Source organism: Zootoca vivipara, chromosome 12 (genome assembly GCF_965207765.1).
Source record: "Zootoca vivipara chromosome 12, rZooViv2.hap1.1, whole genome shotgun sequence".
In the NCBI taxonomy this organism is placed as follows: domain Eukaryota; kingdom Metazoa; phylum Chordata; class Lepidosauria; order Squamata; family Lacertidae; genus Zootoca; species Zootoca vivipara.
Genome location: NC_142595.1, coordinates 38,984,141 through 38,999,681, shown reverse-complemented (window position 1 = coordinate 38,999,681; position 15,541 = coordinate 38,984,141). Strand labels below are relative to the sequence as shown.

General features: G+C 47.9%; 1 protein-coding gene across 1 annotated transcript; it reads left to right on the top strand.

Annotated features, from left to right (window-relative positions):
• Nucleotides 1–5,276: 5,276 nt before the first annotated feature.
• On the top strand, nt 5,277–15,258 carry LOC118094677 (carbonic anhydrase 4). The gene is made up of 9 exons (XM_060281700.2): nt 5,277–5,415; nt 7,834–7,918; nt 8,072–8,101; nt 8,437–8,601; nt 10,301–10,449; nt 10,810–10,899; nt 11,757–11,835; nt 13,477–13,640; nt 14,901–15,258. Exons 2-9 carry the CDS (start codon nt 7,840–7,842, stop codon nt 15,111–15,113), a joined length of 969 nt encoding a protein of 322 aa, XP_060137683.2. The 5' UTR covers nt 5,277–5,415; nt 7,834–7,839; the 3' UTR covers nt 15,114–15,258.
• Nucleotides 15,259–15,541: the final 283 nt, after the last annotated feature.

The window sequence follows — 15,541 nt, the reverse complement described above, 5'->3', positions numbered from 1 at the left end:
AGCATTTATCCTTCCCAGTCACCAGCCAGGGATCTGGGAGACTTCAGGGTTATCCAGAATGTTTGGGGATTGGGCTGGCTCTGGAGAACATATGTTCAAGCAGAGAGACCGCCCCCCCCCCGCCCCCCGTCGCAGGGGAGAGCAATGACAACCTCTCGGCGTATGGCCAATGCCTCCCCTCAAGACCCCTTTAACGGGGAACCCTGGTATCACCGTCACAAAGGGGGCGTGGGGCACCGCTTCACTTCCCCCCCCCACCCCATTTAGGAAGATAGACTAAAGGATTCCGCCCAAGGCATGAAACTGCCAAAGCTGTGACGTTTTGCTACGGGAAAGGCGACCTTGACGTAGCAGCGCCTGCGTACCTGTGGAGAAGAGCTTAACCTGCAAAAGAAGACTTAATTGAGGGAGGGTGGGAGAAGCTCTGAAGCCAACTGAAGCTTCCCAGGTAAGCGTGTGCAGGGTGGTCCCTCCCCTTACCTGCCCAATCCCCTGGCAACGCCTCCCCAGGCAGGATTGGGCGGTTGACTGAGGTAGGCGGAGATCCCAGGTATCCAGCCTGGGGAAGATGAAGCCAGTCCGAAATACCAGGAGCCAGACTGGGATCCAGGGGGCTGCGCATGACTACGCAAAAGTCACCCCCCTCCATTTGATGTGGGGAGCGGTCATTATCTTCCATTCCATCTCTGGTTCACACTTGGCGTCAGTGGCAGCAGGAAAAGGAAGGCAGGGGTTATCCAATATGGTTAGTAGGGTAGGGCTGACTGGTATGAAATCAAGCCTTCACACAACATTCCACCTTTTTGGTTTATTAGGCGTGATGCATCCTCAGAATAGAAGGGAGGACACTCGTTAAAAAAGAAAAACCTGGTTGCTTCGGGGTGAACTCTGGCCACAGCAAGCTCCTTACATCTTGCCCAAATTGTTGCTACCTGTCTTTGTTTCCTCATCAGATGAAACTCCGGCCTGGCAGGCGGAAGGATGATGCAAGAGGTTGCCACCTCCAAGTTGCCGCACGCAAAACAACTCACTCAGCGGCCTCTCTGCCTCAGGGTTCTTGGATTGACTCACAACGATGAGAGGGGAGGAGAGGCTTGGGATATATGGGGGAAACCCTGGGCTCCTCAGTTCCCTGTCAGCATTTCTTCCTGACTTCTCAAAGCCAGACATTCAGGCTCCTCCTTGACCTGCTTCCACGAGATCCCATGGTAGTCACCATCAGTTCAGCTGAGACCAAGCTGGCATGTGGTTCCTGCTCTCCCAGGACTGACTCCCACGTTATAAAATTTGCGTCACTCTAGGGAAGAATTAGGGCCTGAATTTGCTTGTTTTCCTTTCCCCTCCTCATGCCTTTTTCCTTTTGTATCGGAAGGTCAGCAGTTTGAATCCGCCCGATGGGGTGAGCTCTGTCCCAGCTCCTGCCAACCCAGCGGTTTGAAAGCACACCAGTGCAAGTAAATAAATAGGTACCACTGTGACGGGAAGGTAAACGGCATTTCTGTGCGTTCTGGCAATCATCACGGCCCTCCGTGCGTCAGAAGCAGTTTAGTCCTGCTGGCCACTTGTCCCGGAAAGCCGTCTGCGAACAAATGACGTCTCCCTCAGCCTGAAAGCGAGATGAACGCCGCAACCCCATAGTCACCTATGACTGGACTTAGCTGTCCAGGGGCCATTTACCTTTTTACCTATCCTGTCTACTGGATTACAAGCCTATGTTGTATACTAATCTATACAATTATAACAATTGTAATATAAATGTGTGTGTGTGTGTGTGTGTAATATGCACTATAATATTGCCTATAAAACTTTCAGAATTGTGGTGACGGTCATGAATGGACCAGCTAAATGAACCAATAAGGAAACAACCCTACTGGGAAGTTATATAATGTGACTCCAAATGTTCACCTTGTCCTATGCTTAAGGGGGTCAGGTGACTTGTCTTTCATGCACTAGGGTAAAAGAGCAGTGTTGCATTATCTGAAGTCCATTTCCACTCTCTGCTTTCACCATTACTGAGTAATGTCTTGCAGTACTTCCCCTATTCTGAGAAGAACCCTGGAGTCCTGGTGTGCCCATCCCATAACCCACAGCACTTTTGACCTCATGCACCAACCCAGAGCCAGTAATCCAGCTCTCTCCTTCCGAAGAATCTAGAAGTCTTAAAGCCACCCACCCCTGAAAAACCAACCCGATCCTCTCTATTGCTTTGCCCAGTGCAACTCAATCCTCTTCTGGAGGGATCCGGCCACCAACCCCATCCCCGTCTAATCTCAATTTCTCCCCTTCTAGCCTGCAGTGGGAATAGAACTCCACTACCCGCGAGTATCCCTTCTCATCCTCACCTCCTCTATTGCCCCTACAAGGATTAATACCGGGTATTGTTTAGGGTGAGTAGTATAGAGTGGGTCAAAGCTGGTCAGTCCACATACCCCGCCCTGCCCCAACCGGTTCTCTTGAAATTTGCAATGAGAAAGAGGTTTATTGTCATGACAAAACCACGTCCCCCAAACGTACCAAAGAGTGTGCTTTGATGGCTAAGTGCGAGTGCCGTGCCCCTACAGCACTCCGGTCAAACACTTGTCTGATCTTAACATAGAAATCAGTGCCAGATTTCAGGTGCAAAGTCATCGCCACTACCATCATCATTCCACAGAACCACAGAACTGTAGAGTTGGAAGGGACTCCCAAGGATCATCTAGTCCAACCCCCTGCAAGGCAGGAATCACAGCAAAAGCATCCGCGGCAGGTGGCCATGTGGCATCAGAGCCCCCATGGCCATTTAGTCAATCCTGTGAGAATCCCTCCACTCCTGTGAGTTCAATGGCTTAATTAAATCATGCAGATTTGGAGGAACATCAAGCATATGTTTTTCTTTCTGTGCGTGGGGAAGTGGGATTAATAATAAAGGTAAGGAAGATCAGCTGGACAACAGGTGTGTGGCAGCTCTTGTGCCATTGTTCTGCCTGGATTCGACCCGCTGGAAATCGAACAGAAAATGACTTAAGGCTTGGAGAAGCAATGGCTGATCCCTTCCCTCAAACCGATGGCCTCCTTTTGTAAAAAGAACTTCACGGCCTCAAAACAGAATCTCTCGGTGCAAACTCGGTTTGGTTAAGAAGGCAATGCAATATAAAGCACTGTTATCAAAGCAAGAAAAGGGAAAGGTCCAAATTTTCTCTCCTGGAAAGAAGCATTCATGGATATCCATTAAACATGGGCATCAAGGTACAGGGACCAGCTGCTAAAATAAAATAAAACCCACAGAGACACACACGCCCATAAGATGCAGAAAGTCTATAGAGGTATTCATGCATTGCACATAAATATATTTTAGAAGCCAGAAAATGGTTCCCAATAAGATCCGTAAAAAAGCAACTGTACCAAAAGGAATTATTGTGGAAATTATAATTGGGGTGTGTGTGTGTGCAATTTATGTCCTGGCTCAAAGCACCATATTACCAAAGTTTGCCCCTGAAGGAAATAGTTGCTTCGTAGAGACAGGACTCCTGGTTACCCTCCTCAACAGACAATTGTGCCCCTTGTCTCCCCTTCTAGCCTGGCTGGTTTCTTCTTTCTGAACAGCTGCATCACAGGCAGAAATTATACAGAAACATCTACATCTAGTCCTCCCCAGAGCAGACCCGCCGTAGTTAATAAGCATGACTAATTTAGGCCCATTAATTTCAGCGGGTCTACCCTGAGTAGAACCTAATTGGATTTATTTATTTATTTATTTACCCCGCTGTTCAGCTGAAAAAGCTCCCAGACAGCAGCTTACATATCAATCATTATTTTCCAAAAGGCTGTTCCTTCCCACAAGCTTCAGATATTTTCAAAAATGACCGAAAAGGAAAAGGGAATGGGGAGTAGGGCAGAAGAAACCAAACGTCAGGTGCCATCAGTTCCTATTTTTTTAAAAAACCACATAGCTTGAGTTGAAATAGTTCAGATAACCGTTAAAGGCACCCGCAAACTCGGCCCTGCAGATGTTTTTGGGACTACAATTCCCATCATCCCTGACCACTGGTCCTGTTAGCTAGGGATGATGGGAGTTGTAGTCCCCAAACATCTGCAGGGCCGAGTTTGGGGATGCCTGGCTAATAACCTGATGGAATGGCTGAGATGAGGGGAAAGAGCAGCCAGAGCATCTGGTCTGTCAGCACAGCTGATGGAGGAGCCCTGCTTCTCTTCTTCCTCTCCCTCTCCCTCTCCTCTGCAACCTGCCAATGTCTTTGACTGTAGAGATAAAGCTGGCACAGAGATGCAGTGATGGAGGGAAGCTTCGCCTGCTGAATTTCTGCCTGCCTGGCGACTGTTACAAAAACCATAGCCCTGCTCAGGAGGAAAAAGTGGGAACCTTAGCTTTGTGAGAGTGTTTGGGTGGAGGAAAAACTGACACAATCCAGACGTTTTGAACTACAACTCGCATCACCCCTCAACGTGCCAACATACATCTGTTAAATTGCAAAGCCTCCATCTATCCCTGCACCTTAGGCCTCATTCCCCTTAGAATCATGGAATTGTAGAGTAGGAAGGGACCCCTGAGGGTCATCTAGTCTAACCCCCCCTGCAGTGCAGGATGCATTTTGCCCAATGTGGGGCTCAAACCCACAAGCTTGAGATGAAGTCTCCTGCTCTACTTGGCGTCTACAGGTGAAAAGGATCCAGCCTGTAAATCCAAGTGGCTAAGGGAATTTCCACTTGCCTTGTCATGCAGAAAGGGCACAGGAACTTTTACTAGAGGAAAAAGTTGGCAACCCTCCCTGCTGGTGGGAAGAAACCGGTACTTCTGGGTTGCTTGAGAAAGAGAACACTTGGGATCAGGATGGAAAGGTGGAGAGATTTCATTGCCGGGCGAGTCCTTAATCCCCTGAAAGGCAAGTATGCATCTGTGCAGGGGTTAGGGCCCTACTTTGCAGAAGGGAGCGGAATCTAGTGGTTAGATCAGCCCCTGGGTTCTGGAGCAGGGGAGGGGGGGAAGGAAGGGGTTGCTTTTGAGAAATGGGGACGTGAGCTTCCTCATGTTGAAAGGTTGGCTCCTACTTCGAGTCATTTCCTAATTGTGTAATTGACTTGCTCACAGCCTTTGCGTATGAAATCATTGCCCTCCCCAGGAATAGGTGCAGGGGACTAAGCCTACATGGATTTGCCTGAGGCCTGCCCCTTTCCCTGCTGCGTCCCTGCCTGCCTGCCTGCCTGCCTGCCTGCCTGCCTGCTCCTTTTTATCTTCTCTTTTCTCCTTCCTGGTAATCTACCCTCCCCTTCTCTGTAATTCCACCCGCCCCAGAAGCAGACGGGGCGGTGACCTTAATGCACAGATATATATATCCACCTAAACGGAGCCAAGATGCTTTTCCACCATCATCTGTGTCACCTTGCCCAGGAGGCGGACGGAGAGAGGCGCACACTTGACAGGTGAGTTTACCTGGGGCTGGGTGGAGAAATAATGGGGACCGGACCCCCAGATTTGGAAGGAAATCATTTGGCAGAAACTAACTTTACATGCGTTCAGGGGTACAGTTGTGGTGTTTAATAACAATAGAAGTGCTTTGTTGAACCGTTCTGGAGGGTCAGCTTAATCTTGCATTCTGTTTCCAAAAGCGGCTGTTCATGTTGCCTCTGGAAAGCAGGGCAGGAAGATGATAGTCCTTTCCCTGTTATTCATTCCCATCAATTGGTGTTCCGAGATATACTGCTTCTGTTAATGGAGGATCCATTCAGCTGTCATAGCTAGCAGCTCTGGCTAGACCTCCCACCTCCATATATATATATATATATATATATATATATATATATATATACACACACACACACACACACACACACACACACACACACACACACCCTGCAATGCAGGAATCTTTTTGCCCAATGTGGGGCTCAAACCCACAACCTTGAGATGAAGAGTCTCCTGCTCTACTTGGCGTCAAAAGTTCTTTGACAGGTGAAAAGGATCCAGCCTGTAAATCCAAGTGGCTAAGGGAATTTCCACTTGCTTTGTCTTGCAGAAAGGGCACAGGAACTTTTACTGGAGGAAAAAGTTGGCGTATATATATTCTAATCTCTTTTTTAACCCATCCGCACTGGTGACCCTCACCAGTTCTTGTGGCAGTTACATCCAGGAGGAAATTATCTGCACTTTCCAGAATCAGTTTAAGACATTTTTTTTGTTCCCAGCTGGATAAATAGGGTCTTTACTACAACTGTCCGCTTGTTAGGGCTTTAGTCTTGTTTTAAATGCATTTGGTTTTTGTGTTTAAGTGTTTTTAATTGTCTCATACGTAAAATGCCTCGAGACCGTGGTTTGGAAGGCGATTAGTAAATTAATAATGGCGATAATAATAAGATTGGTTTTTCTTCATGTCCTACAGTTTAACCCTGTCATTTTTAGAAAGGTAAACCATTTTATGAGAAGTGAATGAATGGGCATGGCCGTGGCTTGTGGTTTGGCATGTGGGAACGTCTGTGACTGGTTGGCAGAGCTTCTCCCTTGCATGTAGAAGATCTTGGATTCGGCCCCCAGCATCTGTAGGCAGGGCTGGAACAGATTCCTGTCCAGACCATGGAGAGCCGCTGCCAGTCAACACAGATTAATGGTCCCCAATTACCTAAGTATTGCGAACCCCCCGTTTTTAAAAAACCAAGACATGGCCCCCCCCTTACTTTTGAAAATTTCAGTAACCCTATGGTAGTTTTTGTCGTGTGAATGGCCGGTGCCACGGACCCCGTGGTAGATTACATGGACCCCTTGGGTCTATGGACCACCAATTGGGAACCATTAGCATAGACAGTACAGAGCCAGAATGGAGCCCTGTAGCTTCCTATGTGCAAATCATCACAAGTGTGCCTCTCCCATGCACCCGTATCCTGTACACACCGAAAGATTTGCACACAACCACCTACACGAGACGATCTGCCTACAACTTTCATGCATTTCCCCACTTCCAGCGCATTGGGAAAGTTGGGAAATTTCAAGCAATCCTTTGGACACTGGTTTGAACTTGTTTGCAGTGATGCTACCTTCTCGCCCCTCAAAGCCGCAGATGGATCCAAAGGAGAACGGCTTTTAAGCCACCTGTAGACCAATTTCAAAGAGACAGAATGTTACACAGACAAAATGTTACTGGCAGCTGTCCCGAGGCCGTGCGAGAGACTCCCTTGACCTTCAATCCAGTGTGGTGTAGTGGTTAAGAGCAGTAGACTCGTAATCTGGGGAACCGGGTTCGAGACTCCACTCCTCCACATGCAGCTGCTGGGTGACCTTGGGCTAGTCACACTTCTTTGAAGTCTCTCAGCCCCACTCGCCTCACAGAGTGTTTGTTGTGGGGGAGGAAGGGAAAGGAGAATGTTAGCTGCTTTGAGACTCCTTCAGGTATCAAATACAAATCCAAATTCAAAATCCAAGACTTGCTAAAGTTTTCATCCGCTCTGCAAACCTTGCAAGACTCGTTTATCTGGGCTTCTGGTAGCCACATTAAACCTCTGGCCGCAAGGTTTTGAGCATGTTTTCTCTTGTCTAGTTTGAAGACGCTCGTTGCTCGTTACTGCTCTGCTGCCACCCAATTAATCCACATTTATGTGGTGACTCCACCTACCCTGTGGGAGTCCATATAAATTCGAACTGTTTCTATACCTTGTGGTCGCCTGGGGAAATAACGCTTGCCACCTGTAGAGAGCAGAGCAGCTACAAGTATAACGTTGGTTTCTGCATGTCCAAACGGACATTGGTAAATTCTGTATGCTGCTATTGACCCAGACTCTTGTTCAAGAATTGTCTCATTTGTTCAAGGATGGTATCATTTACTCATCTGTTCTCCTGCACTTTTTCTCCAGCATACTATGGCTTCTGTTTGGGTACCAGCAACCTTCACTGTGGTGGTCCTTTTGCTTTCTGGGGGATGCTACGCCAGTTCTTCAGGTAACGCCACGCTGACCCCACCCATATCCTAAGTGTCTCCATTTTGCTCTGGGGAGGGCTTTAATGGATAATTCCTGGGGGTGAAATTGGATCTTCCCCTTTGCATGGATTCGGTCCCATAAACTTATGCCCCCTCTTTTCTTTTCCTGACAGGTTCCTGGTGCTACGACAGCCTACTATGTGGTAAGAAAAATAGCAGCCCCAACTTCTCTTTAGCCCCAGATTCCAAGCAAGGCATACTTTTGAGCCAAGGCCGTCACACCAAACTCAACTTTTATTTCCAGGGCTTTGTTCTGTAATGGACTAAAATGCCTCTGAACATGTGCAAAGTGCATTTTCCTCTCCACTTCCTCATACAGATCTAGGACTAAGTGGGAGGGCTGCCTAACAGAGGATATAGTTTTCAGGAAGTTTAGAATCCTGGTGCTAATTCTTCTTCTCCTTTTTATTTATTCAATTCAGTGCCCCATCTCTAATTACCACTCTGTTTATTCTTGGCTCTTCCTTTCCTTGACCAGGACCTGACACATGGTCATCCCAAGGTCATTGCAACGGCAAGAGGCAATCTCCCATCGATATTGTCACCACCAGTGTCAGGCATAACTCCAAATTGGGTGCAGTGACTCTCACCGGCTACAACGACACCAAAAAACTGCTGGAAATGAAGAACACAGGGAAAACAGGTGAGTGTGCAAGCATTTTGTTTTCAAAACACTATGCTTCTAGTCCTTAAGGTAGCAGGGAAGTATGAAAAAAAAAGACCCAAAACTGCAAGATGGGGAAGCTGCTAAACTCCATCCCTTCCTGTTTGTGCCATTCCTAGTAAAAAGGTGGCTTTCCCCTACCTTTACAGTGATGGCAACATGGAGGAGCCCGGAAGAGTGTGGGAAAATCTCCCAACCTTTCCCCTCAGCTTGGGACAGGTTTGGAAAGGCAGCCTGTTGATTTCTGAAGGGGAGCTTCATTTATTTCCCTTCAGTTTAACAGGCTGTAGGCAGACCAAGAGATTTCACCTGCATTCTGCCCACATCTTGCCAGGGCCCCATGATAGCATGCTTTTTTTGGGGGGGGGTGAGATTCTTCCCCCTTTCAGGTCAGAACAGCTTGGTACTTCTCTCCTTTAGCTGGTGGGTCGCACTGACCACCTGATCTGGCTATTAGAGAGATCGGTACTTTTCAAACTCAGAATCGCCTGCCCTCAGGGCAGCCCACCTGTTCTGTGTGTAGTGTCACTTTCTGATTGGAAGGAGAAAATCCCACCCTCCACCCTGGCAATGATTCACGCAGTGTCATAGCAGAGCAGGCAGTTCTGCATCTCTCTGATGGGGATGTCTGAATGGCCGAATCATCAATGGGAAATGCTCCATCGAGTTCCTTGTCTTTTGCTCTTTGTTCTTGGCCTGCTCTATGTGCTTCGGCAGGATCCAGGCTTCGCCAGCCTGCTGCCCTCCAGATATTTTGCACGTCAACTCCCTTCATCCCCTGCTAGCACAGGAATTGATCAAAAACATATGGAGGGCGCCAGGTTGGCAATAGCCGGAAGAGGGTGCAAGAGAAGGGGGGGTAAGCACCTCCTTCTAGACACGCAGCACTGCACCCCACATTACTGATCCCCTGCTGAAGAAAAGGCACTTTTTACGTACTTTAGTTTCCAGTTGATGATGTAATTAAAATTTAGTAAGGCACCATTGTCAGGCTTCCTGGCAAAAGTTAGCACCCTCAAAAATCAACACAAATAAGTCATACCCCTCCCCACCCTCTGACTATACATAAGGGTCTGGTGACTTCTGTTTCAGTGTATCTGAAGAAGTGTGCATGCACACGAAAGCTCATACCAATGACAAACTTAGTTGGTCTCTAAGGTGCTACTGGAAGGATTTTTTATTTATTTTTTGTTTCGACTATGTCAGACCAACACGGCTACCTACCTGTAACAAATAAGTCACAAATCATTATTATGTTCAATTGACATCCAAAATCATTACTCTGCTTACTCTGTCAAAATCAATAGGATATACTTGAGAGGAGATGCAGTTAGGATGGGACTGTCAGTGTGTGATGGACGCTGATGTTTCTCTTTCAGGATAAAACTCGGCCCCCTCCACCCACCCTAAAAATGCACTTCTGTCGCTATGTGCACACTGTACCTTCAAAGCACATGTAAATTTCCCCTCCTCTCAAAAGAACCCTGGGAACTGTGGTTGACCCTGGTCTCACTTTCCCGATCGTACGAACCAAAATGTCACCAACCCAGCCCAATCCTGCGTGTCATTGATTGAAATGACACCACTACAAAAGCAGTAAGAGAAGCTTTTCGATGGAGAATTCCAGCACTCTTGATGCACTAATAGAGATTGGTCTGGTTTCTCCTTTTGCCTGCAGTTGACATAGAACTGGGCGAAGGTCTCCAACTGAGCGGCCCTGGGCTTCCGGCTACATACACAGCCAAGGCCTTTCACCTCCACTGGGGAGATGGAGTCCACAAACCTGGATCAGAGCACCACATAAACGGCGAACGGTACTCTATGGAGGTGAGGATATCTTTCCTTACCTGGATTCTGGGATTGATAGCATGTTAATGTCAGCTGGCATATTTTTTATTAAATTTATTTTTCTTTCCATTAGCAAATATTTTTTGTTAAAATAATTGTTCCTTTGAGCATGTGCAAGTACAGCAGCATAAACTCCATACATACTGTATTTATCAGGGCATGCAAAGCTTTCAAGGCAGAGGGCTTTTCAGAAATTATGAATGACCGGGTCTAACGGGAGTAGACACAAGGATGGATTTCCAATATGCATCAGGCTTTTGTGTACTGCAGTCTATCTCTTTGCTCATGGGTCAGCAAGGATATGTCCCAACCCAATCTTTTTCTCCCCCCCCCCTGCAGTTACACATCGTGCACACCAAAAACAACACAAGTGTATCAGAAGCCTTGAAGGACCCACAGGGCATTGCTGTGCTAGCATTCTTTGTCCAGGTGAGGGATTGTGGAGGTCAAGGTTTGTGCACGTCTATCCTATCAGCTGGGATATCAATTTTAAAGCATTTTGGTTGTTTTGGCTTCTCCCAAACGATTCTGGGAACTGTGGCAAGTTTTTCTCTTGACCAGTCACTCACTTGACTTATGGCTTAATGTGATGTGCAAACCAGGCCACTGAATGAAGTGCTTTGCCTCGAGTTCGCTGGGAAGGGGGCACGGCTGTTGAAAACACCACTTGGCTATTCCCTAGTGGAAACGGAAGAACTGGGAGAAGCAAATGTTGTTGACAAGCAGTAGATTGTCCTGCTTGATAAATGGGCAGTGTTGCTTCTGAAGAAGCACTTCTTTCAAGGAGATTCAGTGGTACCTCTACTTACGAATAACTCTACTTACGAATGGAGCTCCGTCCGCCATCTTGGATGCAGTTTAGATAGGATTTTTCTACTTACGAATTTTTAGATAGCGTTGCTTCGACTTACGATTTTTTTCTCTCAATGCATTCCTATGGGATTTGACTTACAAATTTTTTCGACTTACAAATGTGTGTTCGGAACGCATTAAATTTGTAAGTAGAGGTACCACTGTAATTGCATTTTCCCAGCACTCAAATGACCATCTTTTCCCGCTGGAACAAAGTTCCAAAAAGTATGCACCTGTTGGATAATGCCAACGACATCATGAGTGATGAGCACCACAATTCCTGCCTTCATCTGCTTCTTAAGGTAGCCCTGGGAAGGGGAGGAAGACGATAAAACAGGAGATGCTGAGTCCTGGGATTCCTAGGTTCCTTCATCACACTTTATTTCTGGGTCTTATTTTACACTACTGTATATGATGTTTCCTCTTTACTGCAGGGCTATGAGAAGGCACAGGGCAAGACAGCTGAAGCATGGGAATTGTTTAAAAAGAAGCTGAAAGACGTTGAGGAAAAGGGTAAGTCCATCAGTGAGCGGAAAGCCAAGGAAAACATCTGGTTCTTCTCTCATCTCAGAGAATCCATCAGGGCTACCACAATGAATTGGAACAAGAAAATTGCCAATTTGAGTGGCAGGGAGGTGTGATTATTTCAGTCGCCTCCCTGATGAATCCTGGGAATGGTGGTTTCGCAAGAGTCCCTTGGAATTCTTCGGAACCTTACATAGAACTGCAGTACAGTGGTACCTCGGTTTAAGTACACAATTGGTTCTGGAAGTCTGTACTTAACCTGAAGCGTACTTAACCTGAAGCAAACTTTCCCATTGAAAGTAATGGAAAGTGGATTAATCCGTTCCAGACAGGTCCTGTCACGGTCCGGTCGGCGGGCGTCAGGACCAGAGGCAAGATGGTGGTGTAGAAGCAGGAACAGGTGCCGGGCTGAGGGTCCAGCCGCAGGCAGTTGCAGGGTCAAGGAGCAAGGCAGAGACGAAGGTCCAAGGAGCAATAAGCAAGGCGAAGGCTCAAGGAACAAGAAGCAAGGCGAAGATCCAAGGGTCGAGGAGCAAGGCGAAGGCAAAGCAAGGGTCCAAGGAGCAAGGAGCAAGGCGAAGGGTCCAGGAACAAGAAGCAAGGCGAAGGTCCACGGGGCAAGAGCAAGGCGAAGGCGAAGCAAGGGTCCAAGGAGCAAGGAGCAAGGCGGAGGATCCAGGAACAAGAAGCAAGGCGGCAGCAAGGCAGGGGTCCAAGGAGCAGGAGGCCAGATGCAACCAGGCAGGGATAGCGTTGCTGTGGCAAAGAGCTGAAGGGAAATACTGAGCTTTTATCCCTCTGAAATATACTCGGAGTCAAGAGTGAATTTCATGCTCTTTATTCAGCTCATAGTCATCAAGGAGGAGAAGAGAAGACGAATGAATCTTTTCCCCAAACCATCTGCTTATATACATTATTTACACAATGGGCCTTGCGTGATTGGCTACTTCAGGGCTACACCTGTGGGCCAATTATATTATGGATTGACTTCTGCCTGCAGCCTGATTGGCTGCTCCTACAGGCCAATCAGGTAGCAGATTCACTTCTGCCAGCCGCCTGATTGGCTGCTCCAGCAGACCAATCAGGTTGCGGATTCACTTCCACCTGGAGTTGGATTGGGTAGCTCCCGCTGATTCTGAATCCTATTGTTCTAGGATTCAGCTCAGTACATAACACCCTCCCAGCTCCTGCCACCAGGTGCAGTGAGATAACAAGTGGCCTCACCTGAGAGACTACTCCTTGCCTCTCCAGCACAAGCTGAGGTCTCCACCTGTGTGGCCACGCCTTGCTTCTCCAGCACAAGCTGAGGCAGGCCCCAGTCCTGCAAAGCACTACAGGCCCCAGAGCCTGACTCCTGTCCATACTCCTGACAGGTCCGCAGAGTACTTAAACTGAAAGTACTCAAACCGAGGCGTACTTAAACTGAGGTATGACTGTATTCCAGAGTCCCTTGTTGGGGAACCATTATTATTATTTGTGAAATCTGTATTATATCCCACGTTTCCTCTAAGGAACTCAAGTCCCCCCCCCAAAAAAAACATTTTATCCTCACAACAACCATGTGATGTAGGTTAGGATGAGAATTAAGTGTGGAGCACAGATGCAACCAACTTACCTCCCCCTGTACAGGTGAAGAGACAAAATTCGATGGCAGCTTCTCTCTCCAGGACTTGCTGGGCCGCCCGGAGCTTGACCGCTATTACCGCTATCCTGGGTCCCTCACCACCCCTGGGTGTGACGAGGTTGTGCTGTGGACCATCTTTGCCGACCCCATTCTGGTGTCGGAAGACGTGGTGAGTGCTGCCATCTTGCGTGTGTCTGTGTGTAGGCAGAATGCTGAGGCACAGAAGTCCTTAGAGAGGTAGGAGGTGCTGTTGTCTAAAACATCTGAGGTACACTAGGTTGGGAGAGGCCAACTGAACAGCACAGGTACATGAGGGAAATTTGGGAGATTGGCTTCTTCTATTTGGGCTCCCCTTGCAATTAGGATCAAGATACTTTTCTTGGCGTTTGAAGTAAAAAAAATGGCTATTATCTACTAGAAATTGGGCTTTTGGGGTGGTGGCCTATGGTTTATTGATTCCTTCTCCCACAGCCACCACGCCAGGAAGGTAGGAACAAATACTTAATTAGACTGTTGGTACATCTAACTCAGGGTTTCCCCAGCTTGGGCCTCCAGCTGTTTTTGGACCACAGCTCCCATCACCCCCAGCTAACAGGATCAGTTGTCAGGGGTGATGGGAATTGTAGTCCAAAAAAAAAAACAGCTGGAGACCCAAGTTGGGGAAATACTGATCTAACTCAATATAGTCTATATTGGTTGTCCTGTGTTTCAGACAAGGGACATCCTTGGAGGTACCAAGGATTGAACCTGCAAAGAAAGAGCTCAGTCCCTGAGCTATGGCCCACTCTAGGGTATCAGGCAGGGGACACTCCCAGCCCTACCTGGAAGTTAAAAGACGAGGCCTGGAGAAATAGAAGCTTAGATTTCTCAGGCAGCTAGATTCTACAGTCAACCCCAAACCCTGACCCTATTTTTCTGTACAAGATGCAGGTGTGATGAGCTGGAGGGCGAGCATTAGATGGGTCAGAGGATGGCCAAATAGCAGGTAGACGAGAGCTGAAGGCACCACTGGGAGGGCAGGAGAGGCTTTGAAAGCGGAGGTGGCCTTGAGAAGGAAGCACTTTGATAACCAGAGAGAACAGAGCCATTTCCCAGTTCCTTATTTGTCTCATTACATTATCCTATTCTGTCAAAAGCAGTGTCACAGGGCTGAACAGAAATGTGTGCCCCACATTCTGTGTGCTATTTGTGGACCATGGAACTGGAGAGTGAGGGGGCAGTTTGCTGAACGTTCTCCAGGGGAGAACCGGAATTCTCCAGCAATTAAAGAGCAGCTGAGAAACCTCAGTTCAGCTCCATGCTGTCGTAACTCTTGCTGTGGAGTTGCCACATCCTGGTCTTCACCGGGTAGATTCCGCTGCCCGACGTAGGAGTTCCTCCTTTGCCATGTGCCACCACCACCTGATGCCTTCCTTCTCCCTTCCAATAGGTGCATGCTTTTCCGAATGAGCTTCATTCAACGGAGTCCTCCACCGGGCCCCATATTGAGAACAACTACCGCCCCCTGCAGAACATTGGGGACCGGAAAGTGGAATCGTCTGCCGCTTTGAAGCACAAATCCGCTGCCTCGATAGCCTCTCCACCAGTAGTGCTCCTCCTCTTCATTTCTGTGGCTACTCTTGCATCCTTCTTACCTGCATAAAGGCTGGGGCCGGGTGGGTGGATGTAGGAACCACATGGAGGGAGAGTCGACATGATCTCCAGAGAGGCCAAAGCTAGGCCACAACTCTTTCTGTCCCCCTCAGGAACTTCAATTCACCTCCATCTACCTCTCAACCAGCTCAACCAGTACCAGAAGCACTGGCAAAGGACTCTAAAAAGGCGGGAGGTGCAGATTTCAGTGAGGAGAGGAGCACAGAGAAGGAGATCAATAGGAGCTAGGATGCCCAGTGCTGGGGGGGAGGAGTGCAGTTCAGTCCACTACAGCTAGAGCTGAAGTGAAACTTTCCATTCAAAATGGGCTCGCTGTTGACATTTCCCTATCTTATATTGTGGCTTTGTTTCTCGATGGTGTTTGAGTTTCCAGATCAACGTTTGGGCTTAAGTGGAATAGAACTACCACCAGCGTTT

Bases quoted from the DNA above. Each gene is read 5' to 3' on its own strand.
- LOC118094677 (XM_060281700.2), top strand. From the start codon at position 7,840: ATGGCTTCTGTTTGGGTACCAGCAACCTTCACTGTGGTGGTCCTTTTG. The intron at 8,102-8,436 runs GTAAGAAAAATA...TTCCTTGACCAG, and splicing joins CTACGACAGCCTACTATGTG to GACCTGACACATGGTCATCC. The intron at 13,641-14,900 runs GTGAGTGCTGCC...CCCTTCCAATAG, and splicing joins TTCTGGTGTCGGAAGACGTG to GTGCATGCTTTTCCGAATGA.